The 13738-nt window shown below is 39.9% G+C and overlaps 1 protein-coding gene across 3 annotated transcripts in view; it reads left to right on the top strand.

Moving 5' to 3' along the window:
• Positions 1 to 8560: 8560 nt before the first annotated feature.
• Positions 8561 to 13738, top strand: part of TTN7 (Structural maintenance of chromosomes (SMC) family protein) — a 45246-nt gene continuing 40068 nt past the window's right edge. The window contains exons 1-6 of one of the 3 annotated variants that reach the window (XM_088970626.1): positions 8561 to 8700; positions 9064 to 9125; positions 9218 to 9293; positions 9452 to 9490; positions 9610 to 9677; positions 9792 to 9863. In XM_088970626.1, the coding sequence (XP_088826752.1) occupies positions 9111 to 9125; positions 9218 to 9293; positions 9452 to 9490; positions 9610 to 9677; positions 9792 to 9863 (270 nt within the window). In that variant the 5' untranslated portion in view covers positions 8561 to 8700; positions 9064 to 9110. Of the gene's footprint in view, positions 8701 to 8860; positions 8919 to 9063; positions 9126 to 9217; positions 9294 to 9451; positions 9491 to 9609; positions 9678 to 9791; positions 9864 to 13738 lie in introns of those variants that run through there. The other 2 variants (XM_088970627.1, XM_088970628.1) reach the window with 2 other exon arrangements.

Below are 13738 nucleotides of genomic sequence, written 5' to 3'. Positions count from 1 at the left end.
GTAGAAACAACTCAACGGGTACTAGGCACATGATTGGTACATCCACATTGGTGAGCACCCCTTGGACTCTGAATTTCTTCATTTTTTTCTAAGTGTTTGATAAGTATACATATTAACCATGTGTTTAGATTATTATATTTTGTATTAAAGCTTGATTTCAATCAAATGTATCGTGGTTAGATTATTCAACAACAATTGAAAAAAAGAAAAAAAAAGAAAAGCAAAATCTATGGTGCATCCATTGTGCAAAAGACATGACTAGTTGAACATGCTGGTGAGTACTCCTTACTAAATGTAAAAATACACTTTGTAAAACATGGATCAATGAAAGGTGTGAGACTTATAGCATGGTTGGTTGATATTTGGACTTAATGTGCATTCAATGTTAATGAAAGCACCATAGTTAGTCCTGTCAATGATACCCTAAAAATCCAAGGCCTGATATGACATCCAATCTGATTATCTCGGATATGGATGATGTGTTTATGTAATCGAATTGGATTCATAATTTGGAATTTACACCTGATGAATAATCATATTAGATTTAGAGTTGACTCCATTCAATCTTATTAAAATCCAAAACTAAATATATTATAATGTTTATTGATTTTAATATGTAAACTTTATATGATTATCGGTGGTGCGTGATATGGTGCTCCCTACTGGAGGGCAGCTTGGACATTGGGCTGACGAGGTCAGCTAGCCGAGCTGTAGGAAGACATAACTCAAAGTACCCGGGGGTGGGCACTGTGATGCTTAAGTTAGTAAAGAGTATTTTGATGCTTAAAAAGTGAAAGTGCAAGAGTGATTGAGAGATAAATTGTGTGTCCATTCTTTAATGAATGAGATGCCTTTATATAGACACAGATTGACGTGGGCTTCATCTAGCATGTTTGAGATCACCAGCCTGCCTCGTTCGGAGGTTGTTTCACACTTAGAGACGGCTTCCACGTAAAACGATGAAGCTTATACGGTTGCCTCCAAAGTGGGCAAAGCGGGAGCTAGGTCCATCAATGAGGCGACATGATCCCAAAGGATTCAAAAACGATAGCCCACACATAGAGGAGGTTAGCCGCCACATCATGTAGATCGTCAATCGAGTCTCAATCAGTTTAGCATAAAATAGGTTGCCTCTTAAGTCGACCTTGCCTTGTTGAGATGTTTGCATGGCGACCCTATCGATGTGGTGCTAAGACAACTAAGGCAAGCGAGGTGCGCCCGAAGTGTTTCTAAAGTCGTTGCCTACATGGCGCTAAGGTGTCATGAGACGGTTCCAGGGTGCCACATGTCATATGTCACTAGAGGGACAAATCACCCATCATCAATTATATTTAAAATTGTACATATATATATGTTGAATATTATATTATATTTATATAACAAATGCTTTATGTTACATTTACATTAGTTTATTATATATCAAAGTTTTAAAATAATTAACTTTCTTTTGTATTTTAATTGATTAAAGTGTCATATTAGATCCATAACTGATCAAAGTTTGCCTGGGTTCGAATTTGAATTCGATATCTTCAAATCAGAATGGGCTTTTAGATGTAAGTTTTCAATAATCGGATCAAACTCATATTTTGTCGAATTTGGTCTGATTACAACCCTAACCATAGTTGAACTACAAAAAATGCCCTTCAAAAAGACTAAAGCATCTCTGGTTGCATCAAGTACCCATACCCCCTCCCCCCTCCCCCCTCCCCCCTCCCCCCCGCCTAAAAAAAAAAAAAGAGAAAAATAAAAGAAAAGTACACCTCGCAAACTAGCCAATTGGCACCTTGCAAAGGTTAATGCTTAGTTTGGGGATTAGTGCAAAATACAAATATGTTTATAACAAAACCTCGAATGAGGCATTTCTAAACCTTGAGTTTGTATTATATATTTACATTTGCATTCTTCCCAAACAAAATATCAAAGTATTAAATATTTCTAGCCATACAAACATATACAAAAATTTAAGGTAGAAGAATCTAAAAAACCCCTTAAATAATTCATTTCAACTACTTCAGCGATTATCAAATTGATCACAACTTGATGTTTCTTTTTTTTTTTTTTCAGGGGGGGTGTAGGGGAATTGAAGGTTCCCTAGTGAAACAGAGCAACGTGCACTTGAAAGCCTACTCACCACACCACAAAGAGCATATTGTCACAAGTGAACTCTTCACCACTCCCACAAGTGCCATCCACCATGCCTACAACATGTCTTCATTGTGTCATGAGTTTGTCTCGGATGGGGCTATCTATGTATTTTGTATGGGGGGACGCCAATAGCAATACTGTAATTATGTAATATGATTTTCAACATTTTGATGTTTCCTTTTGACATTCCACAAAAAGGCTTAACTTACTATTTGAGGGGAGATAGGTAGACGAGTGTGCCAATACAATGAACCCTTTTACTAATTCATGTGCATTATGCGTTGCCTTTCGTGTGTTATTGCTTGCTTTCATAGGCTTACTCGACCCAATAGAGCATTGCATGAGGCCTTGCTGACTAGTCCTATGACACTTGGTATCAAAGCATGAGCTCATGAAGCACAACAGGGACATCATGGAAGAGGTCGAGCATGGAATCTCCCCATATGACGATGCACCCACGGATTACACCACCAAAGACAAATCGTTGAAGGCCCGAGCACCAAAACCTAGCAAGTGTGAGAAATCTACTAACAAGTACGAAATTGTTGACTTGTGCGTGCTACGTTGTGAAGCCACCATAGATGAGATGCGAAATCAGGTAGACGAGCTCCATCAAAACATGGAAGCCATGGAGAATGCGTTGGTGAAAGTGGAAAGCTGCCTAAGCGATGTTGTGGACAAGGTATGCGATGTACTCAATGGCGCGCTCAAGGAAGTTTGTAGCACCATGCGCCAACAAGAAGGAATCTCATCCAACTCGCACATCCAAGACAAAATTGATAGTCTTCAAACCTAACTCGATGAAATGAAAAGCGAGTGGGGAACATGGAGGAGGACCATGTCCTCCCCTATGACCATCCAGGCCCAAACAAATTAAATTAAAGAAGAGTGGGATGTCATGAAGTCAGACTTGTATACCTCCTCCAATGTCCAAGTTCAACTAGATAAACTCAAGGTAAAGTGTGCAATCCTGAAGAGAGCCATTGTTAATCCAACCAGCACCTCCACTATGCATAGTCCTTCCCACATCAGGATTAGGGAGCTAATCCCCTATCACAAAACACGCAATACACATGAGCTTGACAGTTTCTTATGGCAGATGGAACAATATATTGCAACAGCCAACATCAGTGATGAGATGACCCAGGTACACACAACTACAAAATGTATTTGACTGATGTTGCCATGTTGTGGTGGCACATAAGATGTATTAACATTGAACGAGGTATGTGAACCATCAACACTTTGGTCGATTTCAAGCGATAGTTGAAGAGACAGTTCTACCCATAAAACATGAAGTTCTTTGCTCGTCAAAGGATGAAGTCCCTCAAGCACAATGACTCCCACCACGACTATGTCAAGGAGTTAACGGCTCTTGCCTTGGAGATCACCAACATGTCTAATAAAGACTTTTTTATTCAACTTCATGAATGGGCTACAACCATGGGTGGAACTAGAGCTCCAACAAAGAGGTGTTCAAGACCTTGCAACTGCCATGGCAGTGGCTGAACAACTCAATGGAATGATATTGTCGAATGATGAAGCTGCTAAGCCTGCTAGTCCACGCACCTCAAATTTGAGTGGGGGAGACAGGCAAAAGAAGTCTCCATCGGATAAGCAGCCTTACCAACATCGGCCACCAAAGTACCAGAAGGAGAAGCAACCACATGGAAATTGAAGCTCTCACAATAGCATATACCCAAGGAGACCAACCCATCATCCCATGTGCTACATTTATGGGAATGAGCACTTGATAAAGTATTGCCCAAAGCGAGAGAAGCTAAATGCTCTTATTGCCAAACTTAGTGATGATGAGTAGAGCAATGGGGAATTGAGTGCCTAGGCACCAAGAGTGGATGCCCTTCAACTTTTTAATGGCATGATGAAAAAATGGGATACCTCCAAGTAGCCTGTCACAGTGAAGAGAGGGCTAAGGTATGTTGACATAAACCTTGGCGGGAGGCCAACCAAGGCCCTAATTGACACAAGGGCCACTCACAAACTTCATATCAATTGCATAGGACAAGAAACTTAACTTGGCCATTTCAAAGGAGCAAATATGGTTCAAAGCTGTCAATACAGGTGCTAGACCAATCAAACAAGTCAGCACCTAGGATTGAGAGATTGATCTTTCTATCGTTCACATGAACGATTTTGATGTGGTCCTAGGCATGGACTTTATGCTATAGGCAAAGGTGGCACCAGCTCCACATATCAACACCATATTTATCATAGATGGTCGTTTACATTGCATGGTTACAATGATTGCACGCAATTGTTGAGCAAATCATCCTTAGCACTTCAGCAGCAACCGCCACCACACTTGCCTTCAACCATCAAGCTCAATAGAAAACTCAAGCCGCCACCAACAATGATCACACCTACTACTATGTCAATTGGGGAGAGCAAGTGCATCCCAATCATATTAGGGTCTACACCCTTGCCTTGCCTCAAACCAATCACCATAGTAAACCTGTGAGGAATTGCCATTGGGATAACATTCATGGGAACCAATACCCCAAACATCTAAACCATCATTTTGACCCAACCTTGGCCTTAACTTTTCATACCATTCAAATTGGAATGCCTGGTATCTTACATTGAAGCAACCAATAAGGGACATTCCTTGGGACTTAGCTATAGGTTTTCCCAACACGATGAGCATCTTCAAGCTATCCACCCAACCCTATGCCCATGCCTTGGAAGAAACATACTTCATGAAGCAGTCAAAGAATCCTCCTTTGCCAACAGTGGATCTATACAACAAGCAGATGCCAATCTTCGAGGACGATGACTAATTTGAATGGGGAAGATTATCACAATTGAACTCTTCACCATGCCCACGAATGCCATTCACCATGTCTGAAGCACACCTTCAACATGTCATAGGTGTGTCTTGGGTGGGGTTATTTATGTATTTTGTAAGGGGGGATTGCGAATGGCAATACTATAATTGTATAGTATGATTTTTTTCACCACTTTGATGTTTCATTGTGTCACTCCCCCAAAAGCTTAATTTACTCTTTGAGGGGAGATAGGTAGTCGAGTGTGCCAATATCGTGTAAAAGTTAAGCATGGAGTCCCCTTGATACAAACTTGTGTGTTTATGCTTGCCATTCGTCTGTGCAATACAAATAGCATTTTTTACTAATTAGTTTGCATTATTTATTGCCTTTTGTGTGTTATTACTTGATTTCATAGGCATACTTGACCCAATTAAGCATTGAGTGGGGCCTCGCCAACTAGCCCTGTGACATTGTGGTTCTATGGGAATCCAACACCTTAATTGGAAGGGTTGCCAATTGCAAGGTGAATATCGACTAGTGCGGTTTTTAGCACTCGGCATATTGATTTTTAACTTGTGAACAAATAGACCAACTGAGGGCTGCTTCGTTGGTGTGTTAGGTGGTTTTGTTCTAGCATCAACGCAGAACAAGGGGGTAGTTATTAATGGTGAATGGCACCCAATAGAAAAAAAAGAAAAAAAGAAAAAACCTGAACAAATAAAATGCCTTTAAAAAACAATCTAAACTGCTATTCACCTCTCTCCAAGTTAAAGCTAGAAGCCTACAAAATTATGTCTTATGTAACGACAATCCAAGGCAATTAGAACATTATTTACACACATGTATATTTGAACTATACATGTTCATGGGATGGGCTTCTGGGCCCATAAGCCTACAAAATTGTGTTTTATGTAACAACAATCCAAGCCAACGAGAACACAATATTTACACACATGTATATTTGAACTATACCTGTTCATGGGTCGGGCTTATGGCATGAATTTATACTATATCAGGCTCACACTTCGGCGTAGGCCCATTCAAAATTTTGGGAAGAGGCAAGCATGAGCCTAGTACATGAGTATATTTAATTAAAAGAGATGGACTAGAGATGTAAACGAGTCGGGTTAAATAGTAAATCCGACTTGACTCAACCTTGTAGGGTAAGGTTAGGGTCAATATATTTGGTTTTAGGGTTAGGTTAGGGTTTTGATTATTCAGCCTGAGTTGGGTTGGGGTTTTGGCTGACCTGCCCCACTGGGTCATGATACCCTATATATATACAAAGTATTATTGTAATTTTTTTAATTCTAACTCTATATCTTTAAAAATTTAAGATTTATTTACATATTGATTTTGATTTTTTTAATGGAAAAGTGACATCTTAAATTATATAGAACAATTATCTAACTTAAATTAATGGATCTTAGGCATTCAAAACATGTCAAAAAAAATATAATTGAAATGCTACGAATCAGGTTGGATCGGGTTAAAAGATTATGTGTTTTTAAGGCTGGGTTAGGGTTGAGGCAAACCCATGCCAAACCCGACCCATTGACATCTCTAAGATGGACTAAGGCTGTGTTTGGTGCCAAATTAGTGTTTCAGAAACTGTTAATTAATTTGTAATTTGGTTGGCTGATTTATAAGAAATCAACAAATTGGTTAGAAATTAATTATAAAAAATGGGGCTGAAAAAGGAGGAATTAACATTTTCCATGATTTCTCTTTTTGCAGGGTTATGATTTTTTGAATGACGTGGCATCTAGATAGGAGAAATAGTTATTATAAAATTAAAATCATTGTTAATAATTATTATGAAACAAAACTCAGTGTATTTCTCACAAATTGGATGACATGACAACAATGATAAACAAACAATTTCTCTGATTCGTGAGATGATGCAACTGTTTCTGGTCACGTACCAATTTTTTTTTTGCTAAGTACCTCGTCATTTGACCTGCTCCCAGGTGGCCTATGACTCAGAGGATGATGGAGCTCCTTGGTGGCGAACTGCCTGGAGATGAGCTACTTGGTGGCGAACTCCCTGGTGGTGAGCTACTTGGTGACGAGCTCTCTGATGGAGAATTGCCTGGTGACAAGCTCCCTGGTGGAGAGCTACTTGGTGACGAGCTCCCTGGTGGAGAACTGCCTGGTGACGAGCTCCCTGGTGGAGAGCTAATTGGTGACGAGCTCCCTGGTGGTGAGCTATCTGGTGGCGAGCTACCTAGTGACGAGCTCCCTACTCCTAGGTGGCCTGTGACTCAGAGAATGGTGGAGCTCCCTGGTGCAACGCAACCCGACTACCCTCTGCATGAGGTGATCTTCTCTCCTTTGTAAACAGTGAAAACTGAGGGACCTGCGAGAACTCCATATTTTCCTCATCTTTGTAGGCGACGGGAGCTGAGGGACCTATGAGAATTGAATCAAAGGACCCAGGTGTATTTTCCCGGTGGGGACTCTCTGACGCTTAAGTTAGCACTTTGATTGTAGAGAGCTTGAAGATGATATTGGAGAAATGAGAGAGCTAGAGAGTAGGGATTACCTCCATTTTGTCCATTCTCTCCCCCTTGGCTTTGGGGGTTGGAGTCCTTATACAGTGGTGCCCAATCATACCAGGCGTAACTGCCACTGCCCAAGCCATTACTGCCAGGACTGAGGTGACAGGTGCAGGCTACTGTTGCAGGGTACGGACTCGTTAGGTGTGCCATGCTTTTCAGAGACGGCAGGCACGACGCCACCTGGCAAGAGATGTGGGCGCTGCCACCAGATCTGTCAGGCAAGAGATCTTCCTGCGATATGCCGAATTGCTCTTTTGTACCGAGCTACCCTACAAGTGGTGAGCTGCTTATGGCGATGAGCTCCCTGGTGGCTACTTGGTGACGAGCTCCCTGGAGAGTTGCCGAGCTCCTTGGAGAGCTGCCTAGCTCCTTGGCGAATTCCTTGGAAAGCTGCTGAGCTCCTTGGCGAATTCCTTGGAAAGCTGTTGAGCTCCTTGGCGAGCTCCTTAGAGAGTTGCCGAGCTCCTCAGCAAGCTCCTTGGAGAGCTGTCAAGCTCCTTGGTGAGCTGCCTAGCTCCTTGGCGAGCTGCCGCCTAGTTGTCATAAGGTACCACATGTCGCAATTTCAGTGGAGGGCCAAATCTGCACTCATCATGAGACATCAGTGATTTGCAGAAATCTCACAAGAGGATCATTATCCATTCCAAACACCTTATGGGTTTCGACCCGATTTGCCTTAGAATGCATCTTCACTTAAAGAGGCCAAAGAACACAGAGCCTTTAGCATGTAGCGGCCACATGCGATTTGACATCTGCCCCCCATAGAATGTTCCTAAAAAATGTTTGACAGTACAATCCAACCGTGTATTGGGAACATCTACACATGACAGAGATGATATTTAGCCCATGCGACTTTTCCTATCATACTAGTTACTAGCCATCATTACTACGCAACTGCTTTGTTTCGGTTGCCTTAAAGAAGTTACTGGTAGAGGCTTGTCCGGAAAGCCGCTTAAACAGCTGTACGATGATTAAAATTGGCTCTCCGGATTTTTCATCAAATATTATTTAAATGCTTCTCGCGTGGGCCCCACATCTTAATTCTAAAATGTCCCCGCACGAAATCCTCAAATCCCTCCCAAACTGCGCATCGGTCACTGCAGATCCAACGTTTCAGCTCCAGCCAAAGAGCCCCGCTAAAAACCCACCGCTGGTGACTCCGACACTTGCCTAAGCTGCTTCTCGCTCTAGGAGGTTAATTCGCATAGGTAGGCTTAAGAATTTCCTCCTCTTTCTCCGAACGCTTCGCCGTCTCATTCCCTTACTCCTTCCGCGCTTTCCGCGTCAACCCACGTTATCGTTTTGTTCATTTCCCGCGCTCCTTTTCTCGGATTTTCATTTTCCCGCGCTTTGTTCATTTCAGCAGAAGAGCAGCATCAACAGCTGCAATTAGCCAGTGTTTGATTTCCATACGCTACTTCTCCCTGTATAATTGAAACCCTAATTTCAGAAATGCAATTCTTCCGTTATTCTGTTTGAGCTAGATTTTTTGTTCGCAGAACCCTAGGGACTTTCTCCCTCAGTTTTTTCATCATACACTGCGCTATTCTTCATTTCACTTGTTTTTTCAGTATTACTTTTACAGGGGTTGAAGGAGCTTTCATGTTTCGTTTTCAGGATGTACATAAAGCAGGTAATCTTAGCAGATTACTTATGCAGTTTGTTTGCGTTAATTGACTTTCATGTTAATTATTTGCTTAATTTGTTTTAAATTTCGAAAACCAGGTTATCATCGAGGGCTTCAAGAGTTACCGAGAGCAAATTGCTACAGAACCATTCAGTCCAAAAGTTAATTGTGTAGGTAATGGTTTTGCTCTTCTTCATTATTATTGTTATTTCTTAATTGACATAAGCATGCTAGTGATGTCCATATAAATGTTGGTTCTTTAAGTATTCCAATGCTATTGGTGTTATTGTTTATGTTCTTCTGACACGACTGGTGTTGCAATGTTCCAATAGTTGGAGCAAATGGGTCCGGGAAGACAAATTTTTTCCATGGTATGTAACCTAGAACTGAACAGCATTCGATTTTTTTTTTTTTAATTTACCTATCTTAAAATCCAAAGCAGAGAGACTGGTTTAAGATTAATTCGTATTTCGTGGTTTTTCCTCCTTAGCAATACGTTTTGTACTCAGCGACCTTTTCCAGAATCTTCGCAGTGAAGATAGACATGCCCTTCTCCATGTATGTATTGCTCATTGAATTATTTATTTACTGGATGCCCTGCCTGTTCTTCTGTTATTTCATAGATTCTTGGTGCTAATATCCATACTTGCTTTTGAATATCCAATTGAATAGGAAGGCGCAGGTCACCAAGTGTTATCTGCTTTTGTGGAGATAGTGTTTGACAATTCTGACAATCGCATCCCTGTAAGACCTCTATTGCCACTATGTTTCCTTTATTTCCTAAATGTCAATCTTAATAGTTCTTACTAGGGGTGTCTATGAAAAACCAAAAAAGCCGAACCAAACCGAGAAAACTGAACTGCAAAATGCGGTTAACCGAACCGATCGGTTCGGTTTCGATTCAGAATTTTTGAAAAACCAAAGATTTTCGGTTAACCTACAAAAAAACGGCTGTTAAACGAACCAACCGGTATACATATTTATATGTATATTATATATATTTTGAACATATGTCACATATTTTCTATATATTATATATAAAAATATATATATATATATATTCATTATATATATATAAATTTATACTTATATTATATTTATAATGATCTATTTATAAATATACTATGTATATTATATATTTTTAAAATATTTATAATATATAATATATTATTTATTATTTATAATATAATATTATACATATATTTATATAATATATATTATAAATATAAAAAACCGAAGAACCAAACCGATCAAAAACTGAAACCGGTGGACCGGTTAACCAGTGGTACCGGTTTGGAGAGATGGAAAAACTGGTACCACCGGTTTGGTTTACAAAAAAAAGGCCATAGTTAGGTTAACTAAAATGTGGACACCCCTAGTTCTTACTGTCTACCAGGAACTTAATGTGTTCATTTAAGCAACTAAAATGTGTTATTTTCGTGCTCTCTATGCTTTCTTCATGAAAATTGAAATATTTCCATTTTCAATTCTCTCTCTCTCTCTCTCTATCCCCCACTCTCTCCCTACCTCTTTCTCTGTTAATGAATACTTAGGTTGTGTTTTGTATACTTGTTTCTACTTGAAAGGTTTTGGGTTGATCAATATGAATTAGTGAGAGATATGTTTTGTTGTCACATCACATATAAGAGTAACTTTAGGTAGACTGATTAGGTTTTGTCCCCATTGAGCAAAGAGTCATGCATTTTTAAGGTACGCCTGTTTTCAATTTCAACTATAAACAGCCTTAAATAACAGTTGTATGGCAATTTGTATTGATCAACTGAAACATTTTGGGTAGAAAGAGCAATGGTACCAAACACAACCTTAATTGATAGTGCCTAAAATTTACATACGAGGATGTAAAAAAACAAAGCAAAAATACTTTAAAGCCCCATCTCCCAATAACAAAAATTCATGTAGGCATTGAGCTTTATACCCTTCCCACACCCGGATTGTCTAGGCCATTAACGGTAACATTTATATCCTTAGGTATCCACTTGAGATGAACTGGAAACAAGGAGAGAGTGTTTAAGCTCATTTAGGTAATGATCAAACTTCCAAGGGTGTAAATCACAATCCATGCACTGGCTCATGGTATTAGATGAATTTCCTTTAACCAAAGCATTCCCTTAGTGAAGTAAACATGTGTAGTTTTAAGCGTTCTCAAATAATTTTTCCTTGTGGGCTGTTCGATAATGGGTGAAGTGGCTGAACTGAATGACTTATTGCTTTGTCTTTTAGTGGACACTATATTTAAATGGATATAGTACTTAAGGTTATGCTAATCAACCCAGCTTTAGCTTCAGCCATTAAAGAGCTCATAACCTCCTTAATAATTTCTTCACTAACAATTAAAAGACAAATAAAAAGCGGAAGTTTTTGATTAACTTCCATGATTACTGGGAGGTTGTGGTTGAAAAATGATTGGAGTGCAGATAGGGCGGTTCGTAAAGTTACTGAGAAGGTTGATGCCTTCCCAGTTTTAATGGGGAAATTCATTAAATATATGAAAAATGTGAAAGTAAAGGAGGATGAGACATTGTCCACATGATTGTGGATATGTATACAAAAACACAAGGCCTCCATTTATTTGTAGTGCAATTTCATTTATGACGCAAATGCATTAGTGCACATGAGAAGAATGCAGATTCTGGTTCACTTAGCTTGCTTCTTGTTTTTCCCCTGCTTCATCTATGAATGCAAACAAACAAAACAAGGCAAAAACTGAAACAACAAAAATTGCAATTTGCATTCACATATTTTTTTGATAAATGATTGAAATAAATATCAGAAATACAAGCAGCCTTGAAGAGGCACGAGATGTTACCTCCCCCAAGTACTGAATCATAAACACTAAACATGCCCAAACCTGAGATACAAATTACAAAGTAGCCCAAAACAGATCACCCCTTGACACCCCTTGCTTGGCCAGAGAATCAGCCATGCATTTGCTGATCTGTTAACCCACTGGAACCTAACAGTTGTGTTTCTTGTTATCCATTTAACTTTCTTTAACAGATCCCTATAGCCCCAACAAACTGTGTCTGGGCTATTCAGCAAGCCTACTACTAAGGAGACTACTAACAAATTGTTCACTCCTAATCGACTAGCCATCTGTATACCTTATACCTAGTAACTCTCCTCTTACAGAATCACCTTCACCCACTGGTCCTGAGAAAAGAGACAGCATATTGCTGTCTTTATCTCTCAGAATTCCACCAATTCCAGATGGCCCTGGGTTACCTTTGGCAGCTGCCATCAAAATTCTATTTTACCACTCCATCCGGTGGGGGTTTCCATTCTACTTGTAATTTGTTCTTGGTGGAGACTGTAGAAGCCACTGCTTCCCAATTTCTCCTTAAGTCATCAAAGGAGAAATCTGCCAACAATTGTGAAGATTTCAGCCATGAAATTGTCTTTGCCAATATACATTCCTTGACTTCAGCAAGACTTCTTTCCTTTTCTTGAAATATTCTAGCATTTCTCTCCTCCCATAAAATCCACAAGGTGGCGGCTTTGATACATTTCCACATTATCTTCCCTCTTTTTGTCAATCTCCCAAGAGTAGCTGGAGTGAACAATAGCTTTACTTCAGAGGGCAAGTTTCACCTACACCCAAATAAAGAAACAACCCAGTTCCAAATATTGGCAGTAAAGAAGCACGATATCAACAAATGGTCACAGTCCTCACCCTTCACTTTACACATAAAGCACCAATTTTGGGACAAACACAAAAAAAGTTTCTTCTTTTGCAAGTTTTCCACAGTATTGATCTTACCATAATAGGCTTCCCAACAGAACACTGCTATTTTGGGGGGTATTGGCCTTGACCAAACCTCTTTAACAGGGAAGATCTGAGAGGAAGTGTTAGAGCAAAGGGCTTTAAAGAAATATGCTCAAGTGAAAGAGCCAACCCGATTTAGAGCCCAGACTCTTTTGTCTGGGTTAGTGGGGTCTAGGCACACCAAATCTAGAAGCAACAACAGCTCTGAGACACAATGAAATTCTTCATCCCATAACCCTCTCTGAAACCTAAAATCCCAATTTAAAGCCAAAGGGCAAACTGGGGGGGGGGGGAGGGGGAGGAACCAAGAAATGGGTTTCTTTTTAAAGAGGGAGATGGAATAGAGAGAAGGGAAACATTCTTTTAGGGGTTGAGTGCTCACCCAAGTATTTTATTCTTTCTAATCATTGTTATCAAATCAGGTTGCAGTTCTGAGTTTTCTACTTGGTATCAGAGCCACTTTACAAGATTTTTGAGTCTTCCATCATGCATCCCTAGATCAGCCAATTGCATGGTGAGTTACAAATCTGATCGAAGACTTCAAAAGGTCCCAAATCTTAAATTTTTTTTGGTGGATCTAAAACTCCTTGTGTTAGATCTTGGGTTGATCATCATAATCAGGAAGGATTGGAGGAGGAAGAATCTTGATTGTAGTAGGGCTCTTTATTTTTGACGTAGGAAAGGGCACTCAAGATTTTTTAGGCTTCTTGGTGTTTTCTGAAAGGAGCGTTTCAAGTTTTGGAGCTTTTTGAAGTCTTTGGAGGGAGCGAAAATCTTTTCTCCTATTTCTATTAGCTCACGCAAAGATAAGAATCTCTCTGGGTGAAGGTATCTG

This window comes from Nelumbo lutea, chromosome 2 (assembly GCF_056320005.1).
Source record: "Nelumbo lutea isolate HS-2025 chromosome 2, American lotus-T2T, whole genome shotgun sequence".
Lineage (NCBI taxonomy): Eukaryota > Viridiplantae > Streptophyta > Magnoliopsida > Proteales > Nelumbonaceae > Nelumbo > Nelumbo lutea.
The sequence above is the reverse complement of the archived record's forward strand: the minus strand, read 5'-3'. Positions and strand labels throughout refer to the sequence as shown.